The sequence below is a fragment of the Harpia harpyja genome, chromosome 4 (assembly GCF_026419915.1).
Source record: "Harpia harpyja isolate bHarHar1 chromosome 4, bHarHar1 primary haplotype, whole genome shotgun sequence".
NCBI classification, from domain to species: Eukaryota; Metazoa; Chordata; class Aves; order Accipitriformes; family Accipitridae; genus Harpia; species Harpia harpyja.
In genome coordinates this window covers 68,053,618-68,079,911 of record NC_068943.1, presented here as the reverse complement: position 1 = coordinate 68,079,911, position 26,294 = coordinate 68,053,618, and the positions used below count along the sequence as shown (strand labels likewise).

At 40.1% G+C, this 26,294-nt stretch overlaps 2 protein-coding genes and 1 long non-coding RNA gene across 6 annotated transcripts in view; 2 read left to right on the top strand and 1 right to left on the bottom strand.

Moving 5' to 3' along the window:
• SYTL3 (synaptotagmin like 3) overlaps window positions 1–17,393 on the top strand; it is a 36,106-nt gene extending 18,713 nt beyond the window's left edge. For all 3 annotated transcript variants that reach the window (XM_052784593.1, XM_052784590.1, XM_052784592.1), the window contains exons 8-16: window positions 122–246; window positions 4,045–4,188; window positions 6,969–7,147; window positions 9,369–9,471; window positions 11,540–11,710; window positions 11,915–12,014; window positions 13,186–13,294; window positions 14,206–14,411; window positions 15,708–17,393. In XM_052784593.1, coding sequence (XP_052640553.1) covers window positions 122–246; window positions 4,045–4,188; window positions 6,969–7,147; window positions 9,369–9,471; window positions 11,540–11,710; window positions 11,915–12,014; window positions 13,186–13,294; window positions 14,206–14,411; window positions 15,708–15,838 — 1,268 coding nt within the window. In that variant the 3' untranslated portion in view covers window positions 15,839–17,393. The remainder of the gene's footprint in view (window positions 1–121; window positions 247–4,044; window positions 4,189–6,968; window positions 7,148–9,368; window positions 9,472–11,539; window positions 11,711–11,914; window positions 12,015–13,185; window positions 13,295–14,205; window positions 14,412–15,707) is intronic.
• EZR (ezrin) overlaps window positions 16,908–26,294 on the bottom strand; it is a 38,404-nt gene continuing 29,017 nt past the window's right edge. For both annotated transcript variants that reach the window (XM_052784594.1, XM_052784595.1), the window contains 7 exons: window positions 25,589–25,685; window positions 22,281–22,444; window positions 21,196–21,326; window positions 20,332–20,492; window positions 19,929–20,021; window positions 18,734–18,985; window positions 16,908–18,393 (listed from right to left, as the gene is read on the bottom strand). In XM_052784594.1, coding sequence (XP_052640554.1) covers window positions 18,229–18,393; window positions 18,734–18,985; window positions 19,929–20,021; window positions 20,332–20,492; window positions 21,196–21,326; window positions 22,281–22,444; window positions 25,589–25,685 — 1,063 coding nt within the window. In that variant the 3' untranslated portion in view covers window positions 16,908–18,228. The remainder of the gene's footprint in view (window positions 18,394–18,733; window positions 18,986–19,928; window positions 20,022–20,331; window positions 20,493–21,195; window positions 21,327–22,280; window positions 22,445–25,588; window positions 25,686–26,294) is intronic.
• On the top strand, window positions 20,473–22,882 carry LOC128140578 (uncharacterized). The gene is made up of 2 exons (XR_008234780.1): window positions 20,473–20,563; window positions 20,763–22,882. It is a non-coding gene; the product is annotated as an uncharacterized LOC128140578 (long non-coding RNA).

The window sequence follows — 26,294 nt, the reverse complement described above, 5'->3', positions numbered from 1 at the left end:
CATAGGAGATCAATACTAAAATTGCAGGCTGAAAGTTTGAAAGCTACAGAATTAGCCTATAAATCTACAGGATTGCTTGCAATGTTTGTTATAGTGACTTTTCTCTTTATTTTCACTTCAGAAATCTCTAAGTCCCAGAATGACATGGCTGACAGACGTCTCCTAACCACAGATTATGGGCAGAACGTGGAAAGAAGGAAGCAAAGAAGGAGCCAGTCTGACACTGCCATCAACATTACAAGCAGGGTATCCATATTATTATACAGTCTCTAACTGTAAGGGCTGTTTCAGGAATGGAATATATTTGTAAGAATAATGACTTACACAGTGGAATTTTACTTTTATTATATGAGCAGGGCTTAGCTGATATAACAGGAACTGACCATTGCCAGAACTCTGACTCTTCACAAGGTTTTTGACTGAGTCTGCACACTTGATCTCAGCCCAGAGCTGAAATGTTAGACTGAGATTTTACAAAGACCCTCACATAGAGAGGGACAGGATGGGTCATTTTGCTCTCAGGTGCTCACAGGCTCTCTTGAGGCTGATTGATGTCTGCTCGGTGTGATTGTTGGGCTGCAGGGAGGTGCTCTGTCTCTTGTCCTCTTCCTGCCCTTCTTGCTGCTGAACAGGACCAAGCTATGACCATCCAAAACCCATTCTGACACTTCCTGAGCACTTTTTAATTTGGCAAGGAGAAAACGTTGACTGCTGTTAGTTGTTGGGCAACTTCCCTTTTCCTTTTGCTTTGGTTACAGTCTCTAGCTTTCAGTGTTTTCTTGAGAAGTTTGAGAAAAATCCAGTCATCTGTTTTTCCACAAATTGTGCAGGGCTGAAGGTGATGTCACATATCTGCTTTAAAGTTACACTGAAGATTTTGTTTTGTAAGCTTTCACCTCTCAAGTGACTGAACTTTGTCCATACTCAATTTTCCACATAGTGGGTACTTACTGAATCGCCATGTTCATCTGAGTGAGGTAAATGTAGTCTGCTAAGGGCCTGAATTAGATGCTGAGAAAAGCTTTTGCTTTGGGCCAGACCTCATGGCAAATATTACTCACAGCTCCCTTGGTGCACACTTTTCACTTTCCTCTGAAGTCTTAGGTGCTGATAAATGGAAGAGGCAGCATGTCAGACCACATGGACTGATGGTTTGAATTGGCCCAGCAAGGTCTGTGAACTCTGCAAAATTAGCTCTGGTATTTTTGTAGACAATTATATTATAAACAAAATTGGCAGCAGTTACTAACTACCTGAGTGCTGCTTTCGTTGTGGTAAACCACACTTCAGTGTTACTTTATTCCACTGGCAGAGCACTGCTCTTTTAATGCATTGAGAGACATCAGAGTTGGAGATAATATGAACTTAAACTATGCTTCATTGCATGCTGATTACACACAGCCTGTCCTGTTTAAAAGATGGATATGGATTCTTTGGCTTGAGAAATGTATTAGTAGGAGACTCCAAATTATTTTTGTGGGTTTTTAATTGCCCATTTAAAGATTTAGGACTTAATTTATGTCCACCCTTTGCATTACAGATTTTGAAAGAGAGATTTCAATGTCGTTTGTGGGTCAGAGCACTATTTCTCTGAGTCAGGGAGTTTTTGTTTCATTCAAACCAGTTAGTCTATATTTAAGCTAGAATTTTAGTTTTGCTAGAATTACTTTTGATCTTTTTTTCTTGTGAATGTCATCTTTGCCATTTAGGTTTTTTTAATATAAAAGGAAATTCTACTCATCTGTTCCTGCACTTACATGATGGGTTTTTTTGTGTCCTTACTGTGATTTTAAAAACTATTTTTAGTCTCTGTCAATGGCACTATTGCATTATTATTCCATTTATTTTTTTCTTTTCCATTTTTGTTTTCCTTTAATAAGGGTAGCTGTTTACATCCTTGCTAGAACTATGACTTAAGTTTAGGGACAGAACCTGTTTTAAATTACACTTGCAAAACAACTAATTACTCAAATTTATAACAAAATATGATGTAGAAATCTTACTTGTTGTAATTTCTACCCCAGAAGGAACTTGCGTTTTTTGAGAATGAATCAAAACAGTATTTCCACACTCTCCCCGCCCCCCCCCCCCGCCCCCCCCCCCCGAAAGTGTGCATTTTTCTCCTAGGAATAGACTGGGAAGTGATAGCTGTAACTCCACCATTTTGAATGTGCAGGGTATAAGACTGGGGCACCATTTCAGACTCAAGAGCACTATCTGTTTCTTAAGTAAGTTTTCCAAATTTGTGATATGTTCGGAGCTTCGTTCCTTCAGATTAAAGTTGAAAGAGATTATATTTAACTTCAGTAATAGTGAAAAAACAATCCAATGGCAAGAACTACCAGCCAGTGTAAGACATCGATTTAGGAAGTTAACTGAATAGTGTTTTCTAGGGCCTCTCACCATCACAATCTCTAAGTTAATGAAAGGAACTGCAATTATACCTGCCTTACTGGGGGAACAAGCAGACATGTGCAAGCTTTGGAAGCTGTTTGTGGTGTGTCAGTAGCTGCGGATTACCCCTCCTGTGACAGCAGATGCATGCTGCTGCAGATGTTAGAACTGGGCTAGGTGGGAGTCTTGCTTATGTGACCTGATGCTAAGTTTAGCACTGGTAGTTTTGCTGCCTTGTCAGTCACTTATGTTCTGTTTAACACAATAGAGAAGTCTTTCTGATCCAAGTAGAAGCTAAAATTCAGTGTGTAGTAGGTTGTTTTGGTTAGCAAGTGAAAGTGGTCGGTTTTATTTTCAGGTTTTTATAAAGCAGAAGACAATTTCTCTGCTGAGAAATATGATGTTTTGGTTTTGTTTGGTTTTTTTGAGACTATATTCTGAATGCATTTTCTGTCTGCTTCCTTCTCACAAGGGAACTTAATGAATTCTTACATCTATTCTTAAGGTAGGGCAGTTATTACACATAACAATTTCTGTGTGTTATAACAACAGCATACTGGTTTGGATTTTGCACATCCTGTTTTTTCAGAAGTAATCTCAATATATTATCTCCTCTGTTGTCCTCATTCTTTAGTGCTTTCTGCTGATTGTGCAGGAGGGGTTCCCAGGTTTGTTAAATGTATATTATCTGTTTCTTTTATGCAAATATGTCCTGATCCTTTTTGTTGATTCAGTCACAGTATATTTTTTCTAGAATATTTTTTAGGTAATCCTTGTTGTACAGTTTCTTTTAAGAAATTACTTTCTTAGATCCTAACCATGTAAAATTTCTTACCTCACTCTTTTCCTACCCATTGAACTGTGAACATACTTTTCATACATTGTATTATCCAGGGGTAGTGGTGTGCCAGAGTGAGATAAAATCTATTTGCAGCATATTTCTAGCCATATGTATTAGTCTTTTGGCACTTCATTCTATTAACTGTTGTTATTGGTAACAGAGGTGGCTGAAGGTAAATCTCAAGTTTTGCTACTATATATCTTAATTTTTCACAAATTATCAGGGGTTTCATGGGAAAATTGGAAAGGTGAAGGGACTTAGTCAAAGCAAAGTCAAGAATATCTCAGAAATTTAAATTTTTTTCTTTAGTCAAAGCTAAATAAGAACTTGTGAGCGTTTCTATTCTCAAGTCTCTTTCAACTTACATTCATTCTTGCATAGGTAGACATGGGCATATGTCATGCATATTGCAAAATACTATTTTTAATTTCCTGGAGGCAAGATTTTTTTTTTTCCCAAAATTACTGTTTTGTTAAAGGCTAATGCCTTTTATTAGTATATTGCTACTTTTGGTGTGTTATTAGTAGACTGTTGTTAGTAATTGCTGTGGTAGTGATCCTTAGAGTAGGTGGTGGTATGTTGATTTTAGAAAATTAAGAACATAATGAATGTACTACTAGCTGGGATGGGAGACTTGCAAATCGACATTTAAATTAAGTCACTATGTTGTCTTTGAAAGTGTGCCACCTGCATGACATTGATCAGAGTGAACTGTAGCTATTTACTGAGTTTTCTTCTAATAGCATTCCTGAAGGAATCAGGGCATTTTTCTTAATTTAAAAAGAAATTACTTGCTGAATTTCTTACAGATGAAAAGTACACCCAGTCTTCAACAGCTCATCACTGGGGCCCAAAATGACAGTGAAATTCTGACCAGAAGGAATTGCAAGGAGGAAGAAGACATAACAAGCAGTCCCACAAGTGATGCAGTTTTCTGTGATGGCAGAAAACATGTAAGTTAGAGTGAAACACAACAGAACAGGTGCTTAGTGGAAACAGATACAAAAGCTAAGATTTTGTGCAAAATGTTGGTATATTTTGGATTGTATTACAAAATGAAGGAAGAATTTTACTTGAGTTTGTATCTGATGAAAGACTGACTGCCTTTGGCATGGTCCTCATAGTAACACTGTGAACTTTTTACAGCATAAGCCCAATTAAATTAATAATGGATAATTGATAGATGGTTATATCCATTAATAATGACTTATTGACAGATCAGCTTCCTCTGAATTTTGCAAATGCAACTAGCATTCTTCCCATTTTATATTAGGGTTGGGATCGTGAACATGGTTCTTTCTAACCTAGCAGCTAGCTTTTTCTCTTAAAACTTCATTTAACAGAAGGGTTTAGTTATTCTGCAAGAACTGTGGTAATGGAAACGTCAGTGGAAATTCAAATGTCAGAATGTCAGTGAATGAAGAGGAAGCTGACAGTGACAGAAGCCAGGGGAGCAGTTCATAGGTTTAGGGGATGGCATTGAATCATCCTCTGATGGATGGCATTTTGAATACTGCAAATGAGAGAGAAGGAAGCCAGTTATAAATGAATCAGGCATATGCTTTAAAGCCTCTGTGATTAACTGTGAAAGCTAATTTCTATGTATTAGTGATGAGGTTAAGCAGGGTGAAGTATCCAAAGAATCCATGACTGGTGTTGTAAAGAAGGGAACTAAAATGACATTTAGGAATCAAAATTAAACTAGCCTGTTCACTTTGCAGAGGAGTATAAACACACACAAGGACCTTGGCATGCTTTCATAGTTTACCGCACTGTGGAGTCTGAGGTGTTAAACTGACAAATGGATAACAGTTTTGGATGACGTTTGTGATTCTAATGACAACCGTTTGAACTGGGCTATAGACTGCCCAGGCTTAAAACTGAAATATTTTCTACTGTCTTATAAAAGGGAAGGTCAAGTTCCATCAAAGTTCCCTTTATGGGTAAGTGTTGGATGTTGATGACCACTCCATGAAAATATATCTTCCAAAATATCAGATGGCATTGCTTCCAGTCATGCCAGCAGGAGTGCAATACATGAAGTCATTGCTAAATCCGTGTTCACTGAACCAAAAGGATGAGTGATTTCTACATTGAATGTATGTGACTCCTGATCAGGTGGGAGACATATGTAGTGGTATTCAGTCCAAACATCATTAATCAGAACACCTATCCAGCCTCTCTAAATAAATAAGAGGTTCCATGGAATAAATATTAGGGACTTTTGCAGAACTGTTTTTAGGACATATGAGTTAAGACAAAAATCTGTTTGCATTCCTTTGTAATGAAGGATTTTGGTGGAAAATAAGCATTTTCTGATCGGATGAATAAAAATATGTCAGTGAGTGAAAGAGCAGAGCTGAACAAAGCTGCAAGGGAGATTGATTACACTGATACACGTCCTGTGGAGGGAGCAAGATTACATGCAACAAGCATCAGGTCAAAACAGTCCTAACGCTTCTTGTGACTTCCTCAGTAAGCACTCTGACCCTTCTTTTGTCAAGTTTGTATGTTACTTACAACTTAGAAGAGAGAGTAGATAAGTTCTTTAATCTAATTAAGCTGTTGGTTTGAATTTTAAAATGAATATTTGGCAAGCTGCACAAATGAAGAAGAGCATCTGCATAGAAGAGAGATATGATCTTATAAACACTACTGTGCACTCTTAGCTGCTGGGTTGTGCAATGCAGAACTCCTTGGTTAACCAGTCCTGTGTGGGTTGGTGTTTATTGTCAGAGGGAGGAGTGATTTAACACAGGTATCTTGGCAATCTAGGGCAACGTTGCTGTGAGATTAATCACAACAACAATTGTGTCTTCATGACATCTGCTATCTAAAAAGTTTATAGGGCTCACCTTGAAGAATATCATTATAAATGAACGGAGACCAAACTATTTTGACTGAGTTGATAATTTGTTGCAGTGAAGGCTAGATAGTGCCATAAAGTTACATGTCTGTGCTGTGCCACAGAAAGGATTATAGTCTCTTCCTTCATTGCAGTTTCATGACCTCTGTAAATGCTAGACGCAAATGCTCTTTATTTATGTGGATGGAAAGCATCCAAACCTTTCCCCCATAGGTGAAAATAGACGAAAGGAGAACAAAGTGGCTGAGGCGAGCTAGGAAACACCTTCTTTATACACCAACATATGACAACTGGGTGTCTTTGTATTTTAATCTTTCCTGAACTGTCTGCTGCAGTGTGGAGTATGTAATTTTTATGTGGAATTGGGGCATCTTGTAGAATGTTTACTGGATGTGCAAGGCCACTTTTGTTTCCTTTAATACTTGATAGAACCTAATGTATCAGTAGTGTACCCTACTAAGAGCTATGTATTAAAAGCAGTCTAGTTCAATGTTTTGTATGTTCTTATATTTCAGAGGTTTTTTCACTCTCTTCCATTCAGACACTTATCCCATTTTTTCTCATGGGAAGCCACATAGCAGTTTTATTCGGAGAAAATTTCTGGATCTAGAAGTTACCAGGAAAGCATTTTCTTAGCCTAAAGAGCTTACTGAAAAAAAAAAGGCAAAGCAGTAGAATTGCAATTACAGTCATAATTTTCAAGGCTGTTATGGAAGCAACAGAATGTTTTATACAGGTTACCTTAAATCTTCATGATTTGCGATACTTCTACAGTCGTGTCTGTAAAGATACTGACCTTTGAGGGAAATAAATACTTTGTCCTGTTTGACCTGAAGCTACTTTTCCCATACATTTGTCTTTTCTTAGGGGAGTTTGTATAGTCTTAACAGCACTTGCACGGAGTCTGGCAATTTTGGCAAGGCTAATGTCAGAGGAGAAATAGAGTTTGCCATAAGATACATCTTCAAAGCTTGCATCTTAGAAGTTTGCATCAAGGGATGCAAGAACCTGGCTTATGGAGAGGAGAAGAAGAAAAAGTGTAACCCGTGAGTATTTTGTAGAGGAGAAAAAAAAACATAAGGAAAATACTCTGTTTTTAAGATACATATATATGTTGTAATTGAAACCGATTGATATACGACGGTATGCCATATTAGTACTTTCAGAACATCCAACATATATACCAGCCCTTTTTACATATACACACTGCAAGACAAATAGGTTTCATACCAGCGCTTATTCCATTCTGACCATTTTCTGCTAGTAATTGTCTCTTTCCCTGCCTGTGAGCAGGCAGTTGGGCATCTGTGTTACTGATGAGCACCTCTGGATCTCGAGAATAGCTGTTCAGATTTTAGCTCTTAAGTTGTGCCTGCAAAATTAATACATAAGCGGCTAAAACATGAGATGTCAAGTTCATAGTTCATCTGCTGACTCACTGTGGGTCACTGGGTGATTGCTGTACTACTTCTGTGCTTCCATCTTCTGTAATAAGAATAGAAATTTCAGACACTGCAACACATTTTAAAATCTAAAGCTGTTTAATAATTATGTATTATTGTAAGAGGAAGAAATACCTACTTCTGTGGATAAAATATGCCATAGAAATTTTGGATTGTTGGTTGGATAGTTAAGCCTTGGTGATTTGTCAGTTTATTACTAAACAATCCCCTCTGACCCTACAGCAACCATTCACAGAAAATCACCAGGTAGAATACCTAACTACCTGTTCTTGCCCCTGCTGTCACACCATGTTTGAGCACTTGAGTGACCACATTGAAATTGTGGAGTTGCAGTCACCTTCAGCCAGAAGGAACGTGGCTTTTGTGCATCTTGGAGAGGACGTTCATAAAGACAAGCTTGATGATGAAAGGAGCCTTGCTGGAACAGCAACTCATGAAGCAGGGCAGTTTGGGAGCACTTCAGAAGTGGGTCAAGGTTCTTTATGTCCCCTGGTAATTAAGCCAGGCAAACAGTTGCAGGAAGCCTGAAAGGCAATGTGGGAAGTCTGTGTAGTGAGCACTATGTTCTCTATTGGTATATATTTATACATTTCTGTTGGTTTCCAAGCCAACAGAAAAAGTGCAGTCAGTGTGCTCACTTAACACACTTGCTGAAAAGCAGACTTTTAACTGATGTTTAAAACCTGTTGAATTATTTAGCTCATTGACTGGTTTGAAGTCTGTCTGCTTTTTAATTAAATTGATCTGGGGTGATAGAGCAAGAGGCTAAAACTTCTAATGCCTGAGTATTTTAAAAAGTAGTTTTACATATGGATAAGTTTGGAAAGAATAGGGAAGATGTGTAAGTTCTGCACTGATGATATGAAATACAGCTGATTTTATTTACCCAGCAAGTTAATCAAGAGGCTGTCTAAAAATTGGGTTAAATCATATCTGAAATATATACAAGTACAGTTTAAAAATATTTGGTATTATGTTAACAATCACTCCTTTCCCTGCCAAACTGAGCAAGCACTCTCTATTGCTAATAATCTTTAGTTTTGAATTCATAACACAAATACAGCCCACTGAACTCATATTAAGGGGAATATTTAAGTATTAATGTTCATGTGACCTATACATGAGAAACTTTGGTTAGGAATCATTGGTGCTTGATATTGGTCCAACTTAGCTTCCAGAAATTTTTTTTACTGCTTTTTCTTGAATCAATGTTAGGGCAATTTTGAGCACTTTAGACAATCTCCCACTTTCACTCTAGTGGCTATTGTAACAATTAGCATTTGTAAGAGTTACAAATAATACATAATAATTCATATGATTATATCTTGTTTTTGCTATATGGTACTTGATGTTGTAAAGATGAGGTTTTCATCATGAACAAACAGCAATGATCCTAAAGTTGATTGAGTTGATGATACTTTTTTTCTTTGAGCACATAATGCGATTTGTTTTCCTCATAAAACTGTCACTACAACTGACAAGGTGACTTCCTTGGTGGTTATTTTATCAGACGCCAAGAGTATGAAAGCAAAAGGTTCCTATTCAGATCCTAATCCTTTCCCAATTAGAATAAAATTGAAACACATTAGCTGAATGATGTACAGGTGTCCTTATAGTCTGTCTGCTTTTATTGAGAAGGCATATAACTCACAGTTTGCCATTTTATTGCTTGGAAAATTACAAAGTCAATAAAATTGTTTAAGAATTAAGAAAAAACTCCTCTCATCTAACTAATTTTTATTCTTGGTTTGTTTCCCCCCCTCCTTCTGGTCACTTTCCATATATCCTTCTCTCTATCTACAAGGTATGTTAAGGTTTATTTACTTCCCGATAAATCTCCTCGGAGTAAGCGGAAGACAGCTGTCAGAAAGAGCACAGTGGATCCGGAATTCGATGAGACTTTAAAGGTACCGTTTGCAATTGTGTGCCACTAAGCACGCTTTTCCATAGTAATGTCTCCTTTTGTAATGTACAATTCCCCAAGTTCAGAATTATCCTGATGGGGCAAGTCTAGGAGTCACTGACAACAATAATTTAAAAAAAAAATGTTTTTCAGTCCAAATAAGAGAAAATGCTACTGGAGTTACAATAGTAAATTGCAAACCATTAGAAGAGTCTGCCTTTGTCCATGAAAACACTTTTAATGAATTCCAGTGTTGTTCTGAGTTACGTTGTGGCAAAAACAGTGTCTTCCATAGACACTTTTTTTTGTATATTCAGGAACTGGGTGTATTGCAGAACAGTTAGTATTTTACACAAGTATCCCTTTCAACTGATACCCCTTTTGTCAGTGCCATTGGGAGCGTGTCTGCTGTTTAGCTGAATGCTAACTGAATTCTACCGCCTCTAAAATGTTGTCTGCTTCCTTTTCCCTGTGCAACTGATGCCAGGCCATCTCTTTGTAGTGTCTAATTTCAAATGTTGTTAATCCCACCAGAGAACAGTTGTTATTTTAATTCCTTAATGCCTTGCAATATTACTTCTTGCATCCTTGTAAAAACTATGTGTAGAAAATAGGAGCCATTATTCTCACTTCACAGACACTTAATGAAAAGTGAAGTGGAAGCTGAGTACTGTCAGCTGGGAGAGGTTGGATTAGTTTGGTTGTTCCCAGCTCCAGTTTTGTACTCGGATCACTACAAACCTGTTTTTTGTGTGCACAAGCAAGCTGCAGTAGCACATAAGGTGAAGAGTTCTTCAGTAACATATTGTCTTGGAGGAGATATGAAACAAAGTTAATGGAGAGACAAACTTGTATTGCTTCTCCTTGAGCTACACAAAAGTTTCAGTGTTAGCCCCATCATCTCTCAGTGTGTATGTACATAAAGAATTTGGAGTGAGTGAAACAAGCAAAATGTTTGAAAAGGCCAGTGTTAAAATTTGACAACAACAAAAAAAGATTTATGTAATGTATATAATTCTCATATAGCCCAAAGTCTGTATATAGGGTTTAAGCTGGGAGAAAAAAGACCCTGAAGTTAGAATAATTGATCCTAATTTTATAGTCCCTTTTCAATGCCAGAGTCACGGAGAACTGACAAAGGGAGAGTGAGAGCCGTGCCTGAGCTGGCTACATGAACACTAAAGGTAGTTTAGTTAGAAATCTTTTAAATTAGTTTAATTATTAGTTTATCCAGATTAGCAGAAAATGGTCAAAAGAGCATAGCGCTAGTGCAGGTAAACTACATCATGACACTGAGATCCAACTTAGTGGGATTCAGCTGCAAATTAAGGCATCTGCATTTAGGTAGCTGTATGTGTGAGAGGTATGTAAGTGCTCTTGGGAATCACTGGAGTCCAGGGTGATTCAGGGTGATTAGCCCTGGAGTCTACATCCAGTTTATGATTCAGCAGCCTAAGTGTGGGTAGCCATGTCGTCATCCATGCCATCACCTCCAGCTTTCAGTTCAGGTGGTCACCTGTAGGCTGGGTATCGTGTTTGCCAGTCTCATGTGGGTATAGTAGATACCCAACAATGTCTCAAAGGGCTCTAACTATGTTTTGGGAGCAGATCAGGGCTTTAATTAGTGGGCAGCTGAATTACTTCCTTGTCCCTACTGAATGCATTGAGTAGATGTCCACTGACTAGAGTGGAAGTTTTAGTACCATCGTTAGGTGTCTTAATCTTGAACTGGCCTCCAGAGCAGCCAAATTCTGTTGGGAGTGTAAAACAGAAATATAAAAAAAACCAGCAAAAATGGTCAAGAATTATTTAAAGTTCTGCATTAATAATCAAAATCTTTAGCAAGGCAGGTCAAGGTATTCCTGGAATGTTGTTTCATATTTGGATGAGCATTATTTAGCATTTAAGTAGTGGGGTAATATGCAGATTGCAAAGCACATTCAGACAACATGGTTCTGTCTGCGTCCAGATGCCTTCAGCCATGCTGCGGCTAGGCTTCCTTTGAGCAGGTTATGAGCATGGGCCTGCATTCATCCTGTGTATTGCTTTGTAAAAGCTGTTTATCTTTCTAGTACAAGATTGAATACTCCCAGCTGGGAAGTCGGCAGCTTCAGATCTCTGTGTGGCATGCAGGAGCACTCAAATACAGGGTGTTTTTGGGGGAAGTGGTGATTCCGCTGGCAGCATGGAATTTCGAAGACAACTCGATGCAGTTGTTCAACTGGTACCAGCTCAAACCCAAGGTGATTCTTAGTTTGTGTTCTTAGTTGTATCTTAGAGCAAGATGTAGTGAAAGCTATGAAAAGATCATCCTCCTGAGATCGAGGGGAAAAATGCTGTCAATCCAGCCCATTAGTAAGACATGTTGCAAACGTAAATAAGCTGTGAAAAAGATGTGGAACAGAATGATTGCAGTAATGCAGATTTCTGTATGTCTCTTTCTTCAGCTTGAAAAGCCTGAAGATGATTTTAACCAGTACAGCGGCGAACTCCTCATGTCTGCAAGACTGTCATTACCAGCCCAGCATAAAAATGTCCTGTTTGAAGGTATACAATGTTTCAGCATACATGAATCCTTTGGCTAGAAAATAATTGAGATCAATGAAGGACTGACAATGTGTCCATATAAAATTCCTGTATGGGGTTTATAACAGCTACTGCAAATGGTGGTTTGTGGTGTATTATATTTTAAATTAATTAAAATCCAAACGTTTGCCAACTTCATCGTTCTGTTCTTTTTGATGCCAACAAAAGTTGCACATTAGAATGGCAGCAGTATGATGCGTCCAGCTGTTTGGCAAGCTTGTGCCTGTCATGGTGTTGCCAGTAGACCTTATTCTGGGGGTGATGCAACAGTTTTACTGCCCAAGGTAGAGACCGCCAATTTAGGGAAAAGGTGGAAGGGAAATGGCTGCAAGGGTACCAGACCAGCACTCTTGGCTTCCTCCAGTAGTCTCATTTTAGAAAGATTGTTTCAATTGGAAGATGTTAGGTTCAAAATGTAGTCAGGATTCAGTTTTTGGTAATGAAAGACTTGTAAGGTACATTAAGTATTGCTGTAGTGTGTCAGAGCAAGCACCTGCTGGTGGAGTAAAATAAATGCTTGTGGGGGGGAGGGATAGGTCAACCTCATTTTCTTTAACTCCCTAGATCATAGTGAGGTATATAGAGGTTCAGAGCTCTAGTAAGGCTGTCTGTGTCAGGACCATAGCAACAGGTAAAGACCAACAGGAAGATCTAATTAGCTGTTAGGTTAATTTTGTTCCCTTTTCCAAATGACCCCGAAGTTACCAGCTTGCTTGATTCCATTTTTCCTCCCTGTGCATGCCTGTGTACTGGGTCTCTGCTTTGTAACTAGAGCTGTAACAGAGGAGCAGTATCACACTGTGGGTTTGATGGTTTCTCCTGCTTCTGGCTTTGTTTCAGAGAAACGCTCCTGTGGGTACTGCCCTGTGTTTACTTTTCACAAATACAACAGAAAGCTCTGTCTTTGGAACAGGAATCACAAAGCAACCTGCTACTCATTGCTTACTTTTTTGTGTGTGTGAATCATATATTGTACAAGCAGGTTAAAATCTTTCAAATGATCCTAATACAGCGCTATGAATCCTTATCTCAGTAGTAACTGCTTAGGCATTTTCCTGCTTACTTATAGCAGCATCTTAAGCCATCAGCTGAACTAACTGGTTATTTCATATGATAAATGCTCCTGTTTCAGGAAAAAAAGACCCAGGAGTTCCCAACTGCCAGCTTCAGGTTATGATATTTGGGGCCAAGAACTTGCCCATGCTGAGATCTGCTGGAATGCCGAATTCATTTGTTAAAGGGTAGGTATGAGACCTAACACTTCAAATAATAGAAAATGTTACATGCATTCTGTGCAAATGTATGTATTAACATGTTTTCATCAGGAGATGGGCATATGAAAGTGGCATTGTTCACACTCTTAGTCAGACTTTCTTGTAATGGTGACATTTGGGTGTCTGCACAACAGCAGCACTCAGCAGGATGGTGACGGGTCCCACCTGCTCTTTGGGTCCTGAATAGAACTTCAGAATTTACTGATGTCGTTAAAATTTAGAGTTCACTAGTTTAAGTATCTGCCTTTAGATATTAGGAGAGGAAAAAACAAAGTGCAAATCAAAAAGGTGTTTTTATTCCTATTTTCAGCTGTGCCTTTGCAGAATTAAGTATAGCTTTGGATACATTGAAAAGGAAACTTTTATCCTCTTCATTCTAGACATTTTAAAAGAGGAGGGACTGAATTTTTCTTCAATGCGATAAGTAGCTTGTATGTGGGATTATTTTACTTTCTTGCTGTCAGGCATCAGATGCCATTGGAATTATGATACTGGGGTACACTTACAACATCTCATATAGCCATTTCACCTGCTGTGGCACCTATCTTCAGTGAAATGGGTGAGCATTTTATCTACTGAAAGGCAGGTTTCAGGCAGTACTGGATAACAAAACGGGGAGTAAAGACTCCTTCAGCAGTCAGTGACAGCAAAGCAAAAGCAGACCCAAAGAGCCTACGTGCACCCACACTGAAGGCAAACAGGAAAAGGAGTAAGTAAGTCCCAAAATAAACACACTAGCACCATGTTCTGCCTTGCACTTAAGCTGAATTTTTTTTGCTATTTAAGGCAAACCAAAGGGCCCTAGTTGATTATTGCGAATGTTCTGTTTTCTGGTTGAGAATCAGTAACCTTGCTGAACAATCATTGTTTGGGGGAAGTTGTCTTATCCTTCCAGACCAAGCAGAGGTAAAGCGAAAGTCTCCTGTCCTGAAGAAAGAAGCCTTTCCCCAGTGGAAACACTTGTTTGTCTTTGATGGTGTTACCCCAGCTCAGCTACAGCAATCATGTCTACACTTGACTGTCTGGGACAAGTCAAGTTTCAGCTCAAGTGATCAATTCCTAGGAGGAGCCAAGCTTGGTGCAGGTAAGTTCTTTATCACTAAAAATTGAAGGTAATTGGGGAAAAAGTTCATTTAGTTTACATTCTAAATAATAATATTTACAGTGTGCTATTTATTACCTGCTGTCATGTGCCTACACATACAGGCCCAGCCCTTGTCCTAAGCAACTTGTGATCTTGGGCTTTGATCCTGCAAGAACAGAGGCATGTGTGTTAGTTCAGGCCTGTGCAGAAGCTCAAGGTTGTCAGTGGGAATTTTCAGGAAGGCCATTTGTTAGCATGGTAACTTTTAGGGTCAGAGCCTGGCCATGCTAAAACAGGCACAGAAAAGTTGGGTGGAGTTAACTCATCTAGAGCTGCATATATATTTTTTAAGACTTGTTCCTTGAGCTGTTTTCTATGAATTGGCTAATGTTAAATACTATTGCATCAAAAAGAAGCACAAGAACTAATGATCTAGTAGGCTCCAACCTTGCTTATATTTGTGCTTATTATTTTACATCCACAAATCAACCTAATCAATGGGAGACACAGAAAGTGAAACTTGCTCAGAAGGGGCTATTGCATGTCTGAGTTTTGGGCTCTGTTCTAACATGAGAGTGAGCTCTCTTTCTCAAGGCTGAGAAATTTCTGAGAAACCCTCTGCTCACTGAATAGGCCCTGTTTAACTGGTAGTTGAGCAGGGAAGCATTGTCACTTGAAGACTGCCCAACGGAGTCTCTCACCCCTGTCTTCCCAGAGAGTAAGTGCATGCTTTGGTTTCAGTATTTGAGATGAAAGGCTCCAAAAGAGTGAGGCTTTGTCACTTTGTTACGGTATCAGCATGCACTTTAGAGGAGTATTATCACTAGTAATAATGCAGTGCTGTGCAGGCTTCCTTGTAAGCTTCTTTTGATTGTCCTACCCAGCATTTTCTTTCTGCTAGAGTAGGGACTACCTGCTTCTGAGTGAAGAAGACTAAGCCCTAAGACTAGTAATGCATTAAAGTCACTGAAGGTGAACTGAACCAGCAGGCTTATAGCAGAATGGCACTATTAGTATGCACACTTGCTCCTCTGCTTTTAGTCATACAGCTAAAACCTCTTCCTTTTCTGCAGGCTGAGTTCTTCAGCATGTGCTCCTAGTTTAACAGGATGTAAATAACACTTCACAAGTATAACTATAATGTATTGCAGTTAATGCCTTAGGAGCTACAGAACAGCTGAAATTGCTATAGAAGTGGGAGAAGCAGGTTCTTTGTTACCTAAATCAATTGGGCCAGAAGTTGGGTAAGGCCAAGTGAAAAGTAACTCTGTGACCTTTCCTTTTGCTTTTTTGCAGAGGAATCGTTGGGCTCTGCAGATCTTGTTTCTCAGTCAGTGCTCCAATGGCAGGAAGTGCTCCGCAGCCCAAACATGTGGATGGACTTTACACTTGTACTGCATTCAAATAAGGAAAACTTTAAATCATGAGAGATTACCACACAACTTTTCCTTCCCCATGTGTGATGTTTCAAATTCAAGTGGCACATACCTTTCAGGTCTGCAGAAAGGTACACTGCAACAGTACCTACTCCAGCTTTTGAGGAATAGAGTTATAGATTTGAAAGTGTGTGATGTTCTGAAGGTTTTATTTCTCCAAAAGTTAAGGCTTTGTTATCCGTGTCTCTAGCTGGAGTATAAGGTTATTGTTTCTTCAGGAGTGACATACTCAGTTTGAAATGCATTATGTTGACAAGGTAACAGTTGCCAGATGGTATGCAGTTTTCCATTTCTGGGCATAGCAGAACAGTTAATTATTTAATTTAATCACAGATAGGAATACTTCTTAAGAGAAAATAACTGTTACCTTAAAGTTACATGCTTTCACTCTGATCTTGATGTTTTATACATGTTCAGAGAGAACTGAAAACTAGCTTATCTTTAACTGCTTGCTGCAGCTGGGTGATGCTAACACCTCTGTGCTTCAGATTTATCTACAGTGCCACCATTATTTCACATGACTCTAAAAAGCTTTGGCCTGTGGCCACATGCCTCTCAAAATGTGTGCTGTATCATGGTGCTTGAAACCAGTTGAATGTATAAATTTTCCCACAGCAGGAGTGTGGGACAACAGCTTATAGAGTAAGTGTGGTTGTAGGAAGTTCCTTGTTCTTATCAGCTGCTGCTGTAAGACAGTACTAAGAAGTCTGATCCACATGGTATACAGCACAGGACAAGAGTTTAGTTAAGGTTATCATTTATTCATGTGAACTGGTGGAAATGCAAGCTTAAGGCTCAACTACTGTGTCAGTTCACTTTGCCTCAGATGGAGTGTTACAGTCAGCAGAAAATTCCTATCTACCACTGTAACTAGTGCTGCTGTTACATACCTCCAGTCATTACAGCAAGTATTTTCCTTTCTTCCTTTCCAGGTCAATGTGACTTTTAAGGACTTAAGAGTTAAAGACACAGGGATTCATATGCTAAGCTTAGGAACTAAGAGCAGTAGGACAGGTTACACAAAATACACCCCACACAAGAAACACTTGATGCCAAGTCCTTTGTTACTTTGCAGATCTTTTATTTAGATGTTTGCTGCTGCAGATAAAAAAACCACCCAAGATTCAATTCAAGTATAAAGCAGCATAGATGTTGTAAATGGAAGAGAAGAGCTGACAACATACTGTATCTCACTTTCTAACAGATTTTCAAGGAAAGGGGAAGATTGCGGGGAAGGAATGGTCACAGAAATGGTCTCTACTAGAGAGAATACAACTGTGATATAAACAAGCAGTCCCTTCATCTTTGGAGTCTGAAACTTTAAATCAAACATTTAAAAAAAATTAGAAAATTTGTTAGAAAAATAGGTGCAGTAAAATTGTATATATTGGATCATGTGTACATATAACAGTTTTCATTAAGTAAAAAAATGATCTTTACAAATAATGCTTTATAGCAAATAATCAGTTGCACTGTATCAGACTACAGTGTTGTTTAGGCATTTTTACAGATGCAAGTCTTATTAAATCTGAAAAGTAACAAAATATACAGAGCAAAACTATTTCCCTTCAAACTAGTATTGCAATCCATGTATTGCATGTTTTTTATATATATAAATACTACACTAACTGATCAGTAATGAAACTGGAATGCAAACACAGTAGTGTGGTGGATTCCAGCAGAGTATTTGCCTAGTTGTTACATCAGGAAGGTATCAGTGTCCCTATGCCACACTTCTGAACCATCATTACAGAATTTTTCCAGTTGAGAACAGCAACCAGAAGAAGCCTAATTTCTACACAAAGTAGTTCTAAGGTGTTGTCAGTTCTTTTGTGTGTGGGGAGGGGGGGGGCAGGGAAACATGGGCATCAAGACCAAGGAAAAAAAACAGAGTGTACAAACACATGTGCACACATACACACAGGTGCTTGCAAATCCTGAGTTCTACAGCCTGTCTTCTCATCTGTTGGACTTTACACTGTAACTAATAATACAAAGACATATGGCACAAAATTCACCCACAGTTGCTTATTTTTAGACCAAGCTGAATCCAGCACCTGCACAGGACACACATCTTAACTAGAAGCATGGTGTATTACAATTTGTCTTGCTTGAGAGATGTGACATAAGGCCTTTTGGCACTAAGCAAAGGCATGAGCAAGTTATCAGGATCAGTGGTACATTGAGTTTTGTAACTATACCAAATTTAATAGAAGGTATAGAATAAAAGAGAGATTCAAACACCTCTGGGTTTAGAGAATATTTGTTAAGTGTCATACAGGGGAGAAAAAACCCACAACAAAAACAACCCCAAAAGAAAACAAGAACACAGCATTAGGATCTGCCTTTCCCACAGTCCTGCCTTCTTGTTACAAGCAGTATTACATTGCCTCAAACTCATCAATTCTCTGCTTGGTGTTGCCTTGCCGGATCTGCCGCAGCGTCTTGTACTTGTCACGTCCTTGTCGCATGTTCTCTGAGTGGATAATATCATTGTGGGTCCTCTTATTTTCATCTCTAGCCTGGGCCAGCTCATCTGTCAGCGCCTGCAATATAAAGAATATTAAATACGGATTATACACGAGAAGCTTTCAGCTCATGACAGTAGTGTTTTTTGGTGCAAGTTCACAGTTCTTAGATGACTGGACAGATCAGTGAAATGGATACAACATATGCTTTCCATAAACACTATGGATGATGTAAGTTATCTCAAAGCCTGAGCAACGAGAGTAATCTTTATATATCTTGTCTTTAATGCAAACTGCCTATAGGAACTGCAAGCAAAGACAAACTATCATGCTTTGTGTGCTTAACCAAGTGGTTAAATGATGTGTTTTCCAGGAATGATTGTTTCAATTACTCCGCCTCCTCCAAGCATTGTCTTACCCTCAGTTGCCTCTGTACACGTTCATTCTTCTCTGCTTCAGTAATGCGTTTCTCCTCATTGCGGTCATTCCTGATCCCCTCGCTGGAGAACTCTGCGCTGTAGGCAGAGTACTCAGATCCTTCATCTTGCAAGTTATCATGGACATGGTAGTTCACTGGCTCATAGACAGGTGGTGGGGGTGGAGGCGGAGCAGTCATTACCAGGTGTAGCTCCTCTTTTGTCTTTACCAGATCCTCCTGGGCTTCCTTGGCCTTTGGGAAAAGAGTGAAAAATATTTCAAATGCATTTCTTGCTTTAAACCAGCTTAATGAAGACTTTAATCCTTCCCAGTTTTTTCAATCTACTATGAAAAGCAAGAAAGGAGGGAGTTAAATCTCCACAGCTGACAGTACTCTGTTTTAGTCTTATGCAGAACATCTTTTTTTTTTTTTTTTGCTAGTGATGCTATCATCATCCACTGTGTAATGTGCAGGGGATCTGAACAAAGAATCTTCCAATAAAACAGTCTAGCAAAAACAATTCTGTGGGAAGCTACAGTTATCTTCATCCTGTTCACCATTTGAAGAGCTGTAGGCTGTAAATATGGGTTCCACAGAGCAAGAACTTAGATTCCCAGGTTAGCATTTTTAATGCAATTACGCACTAGGCAGTCAGGCTCCTTGCTGCTTCAGTGCTTCTGCCCTCCCATGTGGTCAGCAGCGCTAGTTAGAGGGCACTGGGAGCACCAGGCACTCTGAGCCTTGCATGGTTTATTTTTGGTGTTAGTGCATCAAATTATTAAACTCTTCCAGCCCAGGTACCAGGAAGCCACTGACAACAGCACACACTCAAGACTGGTACCTGCAGTGTGGCTGCATTTGCAGCATCTTCTCTTGATTGATGTAATGTTTTCAGACATTACATCATGGATTAAATGCATCATTTATACATGTGCCCCTTCCCCTCCATGGCTCCAAGATGATGATCACAACATTTTTAGGTTTATAGAAGCTTCCATTTTGAATTTTGACTGAAGGCTTGTTGGAAAAAGACTGTTTTGCAGGCATATTGCACATTCATCACAAGTCTGCCCTTCTCTGCTGGTGTACAGATGTTTATCTCCACATATTTAAAGAAGTCATACCAGGCTAAGCACTGCAGTGTGCTCTGCTCAAGTGTAGAACTTCAGAGCAACTTGGTAAAGCAGATACTCACTCTGATTTGCCACTCTTCAACCTCGCTCTCTTTACGCCTCCTTGCCTCTTCAAGAAGTGCAATCTTGGCTGTATACTCGGCAAGCTCTGTAGCCTGTTAAATAATAAAACTGGAATTATAAGGACTCTTAAAAACCAAAACCAAAACAAGAAAAGCAAATGCAAAGAAACACTGTTGACTGAGAAAAGACCCAAGTGTTACACTCCACTGTAATAAAGACTGAGTAGGAAATTAGGAGCAAAAAAGTAGATTGCTCATGATAGAAACCAGTGCCACAATGATGCTATCGCATGGTCTAGTACTTCACTGCACTATGCTTTTCCCCAGAGAACAAGGCTTTGCCTTACTCAAAGGGCATAGTAACATGCCTGTGTATCTTATCCTCAAAATGACTGGGTCTTACCAGCTGCTCCTGGCTCTTTATCTGGTCCATAGTTTGTCTCTCCAGCTCTTCCTTGGCCTGCAGAGCAGCCAAACGATCAGCTTCCAAGCGTTCTGCTTCCTCCTGGGCTCGCCTCCTTTCCTCCTCCAGCTGAATGGCTCTTTGGATCTGATCTGAGAGCTCTGGAAAAAGATGGATCAACATGGTTAGTCCACAAGCCTGATCAAAGCGAAGGGACTACAGACAGTCTCAGGTAACTGCAGAAGTCATGACAAGCACTTTACTCCAGCTTGTAATACCCTTTCACTGTGCACCTCCAAGTAATTATTTGCATAATGCATCAAGTAACTGAATTCAGAAGTAGTCAGCTGCACATTATAATTAAATCTTCTGCAAGGTATTTGCACTGAAGTCTGTAACACTGACATGATTCTGTTGCCTTTAATTGACAGTTTACTGCAAGGACCAGATGTTGCTGTCTGCAATCTGCTCATCTGTGCATTGAAACAGAAGCTTCTGTTTCACTGGAAAGACTTGTTCCCAAAGTACTTCTTCTGTTAGAAGTTAAGTAAAAAGTACTTGAGAGCTGAACTCTTGCTCACTGCTGGAAGAGGCTCTCTTGGCAACAGGGGAAAACAGAGCATGCCTTTCAGTTCCCAAATACAATCTGCAGATTTTATGCTACTTTCATACTTTGGATGATCTCAGCAGTGTGCGTGCGTGCGCGCGCACATGTGTATTTATCTGTATAGGTAGATATTAGTTAGCCTTGCCAAGAGATCCCAGTGTCACCAGATTTAGGCTAGGTGTAGGTGGCAGCAACCCATATAACCCTTCTATGGAGCACAATACACAAGGTCTGGTCAGCCAGTACAAGTACTTTACCTTTCTCTGCTTTCTGAGTCTTCACCTCATATTCTTGTAGCCTCACCAGCAGCTCCTCCTTCTCCCTCAACATTTGCTCTTTCTCCCTCTCAATTGTCTCCCTCTTCTTCTTCTCATTTTCTAGTTGTTGCCTGTTAGAAACAGATTTCATGCTTGAAGCTCACTTTCACACCTAAGCTAGAGCCAGGCAAGAAAGTTGGCTGGGCATCTCTCCAGGCAATTGAATGGGAAGCGACCGCCACAAAATAAGAGCCAGAAGACAGAAACACATATAGGCTGTTCCTTCATCACTTCAGAATTTTTGCTCAGTTTTGGATACCCCATTTCATAAAAACATTTGTATTTTTGTTGCCCACCAGAGAAATTTAGAACACCAAATAGCTGCTAGATGCAGAGAAAACCACAACTCCACTGCACAGCAGAGGACATTTAACTTTGTTACTTCTGTCATAAGGCAAGTCAAGGAGGTATAAAAACAAGAGCACTGAGGGAACGAAGACAAGGCACAAATACGAGAGAAAAGCAACACAATTTCTTGAATCATAAGCAACCTGCAGCCAGTGGCAGAAGTCCAACAGAATTGCTAATCCTTTTTCCTTGCCTGTAAGAGGTCTCCCAGTCCCCTCTTCTCTCTTCACAGTGTACACACATGCTCCCTTGTGAAGGTTTCTCCCTTACTCCCAACCATCCCATGGTCCAACACATGAATCAGGTCCTAGCACTCAAGAGCCAGGAGAACCCCTCTCCAGGTGTGCACCACCACACATGAGCCCAATGTGCCTTTACTTGCACATTTCCTTGCAATTCTCAAGACTGCAGACAGGACAGCAGACTACATGGACACAGGTCCAAGCCAGAAGAGTAACACTTACAGTCCTGCTGCAGGATATCCTGAGTCCACCCCCGTAAGCCAGAGCCATAGGGCCACACGTACACCTTATGAACGTGGGATGGCTCGTGGCCTTGCCTAAGCGAAACCCATGTTACTGACTGCTGCCCTGCAGGTACAGCTGCCTGCTTGCCCTGGGCAGTTTGGTGTCATTTCTCTTTGCCACCCCATCCCTGCTGTCTGTGTTCAAGCTCACCTTTCCATTTGTTTCTGTTGCTTCTCCTCCCGGGCCTGGGCTTTCATCTGTTGCACCTCAATGGTGTCAGGCTTCCTGCGCCGCATATACAGTTCATGATTGCCCATGCAGAGCTGCAGGATCCTCTTGTTAATTCTCAGACGAGGGGCGTAAAACACAAAGTCCTAGAAGAGAGACACCACACAGTTTTCCAAGCATGCCTTCTCTTCTCCCAGCTAACTGCAGACAGATCATCTTGCCACTAATTTCACTGTAATCGAGACACATACACAGGCCATTTAACTATAGCAGCAGGGACTGCCAATATCATCTGAAGCCAAAACAATTGTTATTTATATTATCCATTTAAAGTCTACATAGAATTGAAAAGTTACTCTTCTAGAAAAGGTATATTTTAGAGAAAATTAACAATCTCCATTTAGAGGAGACTTTGTGGAGTTCGGGTATGTTGCAGAAGATTCTGGGTTGGCAGGTAACCATCTGGGCAACTCATAGACCTCTAGTATTGAGTAATTAGTTTTTAACTTTGCATGGGTTTGTGACTGAAAGATAAAGCATGAAACTAAAAATATATTGCAGACTATTAAAGTAACTTTGTAGAATTTCCTGATCTATTTGAATCGATATTCAGGGCACCATCAGTGTTTTTTCAGAGAAATACCTTCCAATATCATTCTTTCCTCTCCATGTCATTTCCTAGTTAAGTTAACCTAGGCTGTTATAAGAGTGTCAAATGAAAGCTATTTTTTTTAAACCACCAAACATATGGGTTATATTGAATATTGGGTTGCAGGCAGTAACAAAACACAAGTTATTCTAAAATTTCTGATTCAGCAAGAACAACAGCCATATGTGTTTACAATGCAGTCTGAACTTACACAGTGAACGAACTCTGCATCTTTGTGCCTTTTTTTGTGTATCTCATGGACGGTGATATGGGCAGTGGGCAAGCTACCACATTACCACCATAAATCAGTACCCATTCCTTAGAATCGCTGTCTATGGGTTGCCTCACTGTTAGCAAGAGGTGGAACTGAGAAGGAGCACACAGGCTCTACACTTTTGCATGGCAGCAGTGATCATGCTTTTTAATTACCTGAGCTCGGAAGCACAAGTTGTGGCTATCTCTGGGAAAACTAGAAGTCACACTAGAAGCAATGAAAAGCTCTCCAGGTACTATTAAGAACATGAATATGCTGACAAAGACCCATTTTCTTCAATGCATTTTCCTAATTCACATACTGACTACAAAAGAGGCAGTCAGCACGGTGTGTTGTGCTCCCCCGCTAAATCCTGCCCAGAGCCATTCTGAGCTGTACAGGTCTGATACTGCTAGCTGTACCTGTAAGCTATTCATCTGACCTCCTACTTCTGACAAGTAATTTTAAAAACACACAGTTTGTGTACATTGTGATAAACAGGTCCTATCCTGAGGCAAGGCTCACTTACATGGAAGTAAGCACCAAGGGCATGGATGGTAGTTGCGTTTGTCATTTAAGGCCATAACCAAGGGACAAAACATTCACCTAAGAACATAAAAGAATCCCCTCCTTTCCTTATCCCCAGCCTCCCTGGTCTTGCACAACTGGGAGCATCACAGCTTGATATTTTAAAGATAATGTGCTGAAGATGTTGGAGTATGTAGGCAGACAGGCCTAAAAATTAAAAAGCTTATTCTGGGCAAGGTACCACAGGACTCTACCCATTACATTAGTGTCCATTTAAACACTGACATGTAGAATCCTCCAAATTAAAGGGGAGCTTCCAACCCACATCTTGGGTGGACTGAGTATTTTGCTGTAGTTATAATAGCTGCCTTTTAAAAAGGAGACACGAGCATATGAAAAGACCCAGACGACTTCCTGAATGCTCAGAATTATGTCCAGATAAATTCTTCTTTCAGGCATAGCTTTCAAAATAACACCACCCAGAGGGAAAATGACATTTGACACAGAGAGAGGAAACATAACTGAGGTTTTCAATGTTAACACCCTTCTGTATCAGCCTCTTGCAAGTCTCCTACTTCAAACTCAGTCAGATTTACTGTTGGGGAGTGGATGGAAAGCCATGATCCGTAAAGAGGATATGAATACTTAGTAATGTGTACAACATGTCCAAGAGGCTCTTCTATTGAGAAAAGCATGCCTGACAGAACAGCTTTCTATCTCTGCAGAGTTTTGTTGGCTTTCGCTAACAGCATCACAGAAAGAAGCTCCTCTCCCCCCAAAACCCAGGTTGTTATCTGGAGGAAAGCCCTGCAGCATGCTGTGCGTTAGTGTCCTTTAAATTACTGGGAGGAACTTTTTCTCTTAAAGAGATTTATAAGCCATCACCCTTTGCCAAAGCCAAACCGCTTATTATTTCTCAGGTCTGTACTTACCCGCCAAGGCCAAGTACTGGGGTAGGGGAAGAGAGTAAGAGGAGGCCTTTCTCAACTATTCCAATAGTTTCACAAGACTGACAGAATGAGGTCCACCTGTACCAGTTATTCCACTTTATGTTCTCAACAGGTCAAAGTAAGTTGCTAATTCTTCACTAAAATAACTGAAAACATGTTTGTAAGTATTGAAAAGCAACATGCACAGGTAGCTACATTTCAGCTATAAGGCCAGGTTGGATGGCGCTTTGAACAACCTGGTTTAATGGAAGGTGTCCCTGCCCATGGCAGGGGGGCTGGAACTAGATGGTCTTTAAGGTCCCTTCCAACCCAAACCATCCTATGGTTCAGTGCTGCACAGAAATCATATCCCTGCCATTTACCCTAGCATTCAAGAAGGTCAATGAACACCATGGTCCCTAACTGGCTTTTACTCTTTCAGTAGTGTGGAAGTGAGCAGTGAGCATTAAGATGGAAAGCCATATGTATCCATGTGGTTTTGCAGTAACATTTGAATTATTTTTGTGGGTGGTTTTTTTTTTTTTAAAGGAACAAAAAAAAAAGTTACCCACCAGCTTCCATGCACTGAAAGAAATGGAGAGAGGACTAGACTCAGTATAATCTGGCTACACAGAAAACACACAGAACTAGCAAAGAAACTCAGGTTTAAGCATCAGGCTACCTAGTTTGCTAGAAAAAAGGATGACTCCACAGTTGTAAAATCCTTGTCTTTCTCCATGTTAGATACCACCATAAGCCTTTTATGCTGCACAGAAAAACAGACAGCTCTAAATACACCATAAATACGAAGGCTCATTTTGCACCTAGCGTATCTGCAGCCTTCTCCTCTCCAAAGACTACTTTATTTTGAGATAAAACAGTATTAGTTGTTCATATGCAGTATCCAGGAATCCATTCTAGATATACTTACTGGTGCCTTCTTGTCAATAGGCTTTATAACAAACTTCTTGTCATTGAAAGAGATGTTTCTGATTTCGCTCCAGGGGAACCCAATCTTTGGAGTCAGTCTGGAAAGCAGAGAATTGATTTTAAGAGATGCTGCAATAAACGTTTTTTTTCCCCACATTGCTTCTAACACACAGACTCAGTGGGATGCAACACTTCACACGGCTCTCCTAACAGGAAGAAGACAGTAGTTGAACCAAAAACCCACAGGGAGTAGTGTGGCAGTACATCCCGTCCCCCCCATCCTGCCAGCAGGAAACGAAACTTCTCCAGGAAGGGAGAAGGGGAAGGAAACCCTGGAGGCTGCAGGTTGAAATTTGAACTGGCCAATCGAGATGCACCAGGTACACCGAGGTGACCCTCCTGGCCAATAGAATTAAATGACCACAGGTCAGATTCGACAGGGGTATAAACGGGGTCCCGCCGGAGGACACGTTGGCAGTCCTCCTCGGAGCAGCGGGTCTGCAGTTGGGGACTCCCCCTCGGGCCGGGGCACCGCCCGAGGTAACTCCTCGAGGGAGAGAGCCCTCAGCTTTAGGTGAGTGATACGTGTGTTTTGAGCCATCACTTTAAATCTTGGGGATTCTTAAGTCGGCTGTGTAGTATTAATTCTCTTTACATCATTGAGCCTGTGGGTTTATTAGATGTTACCGGACTTCTAACTAACTTTT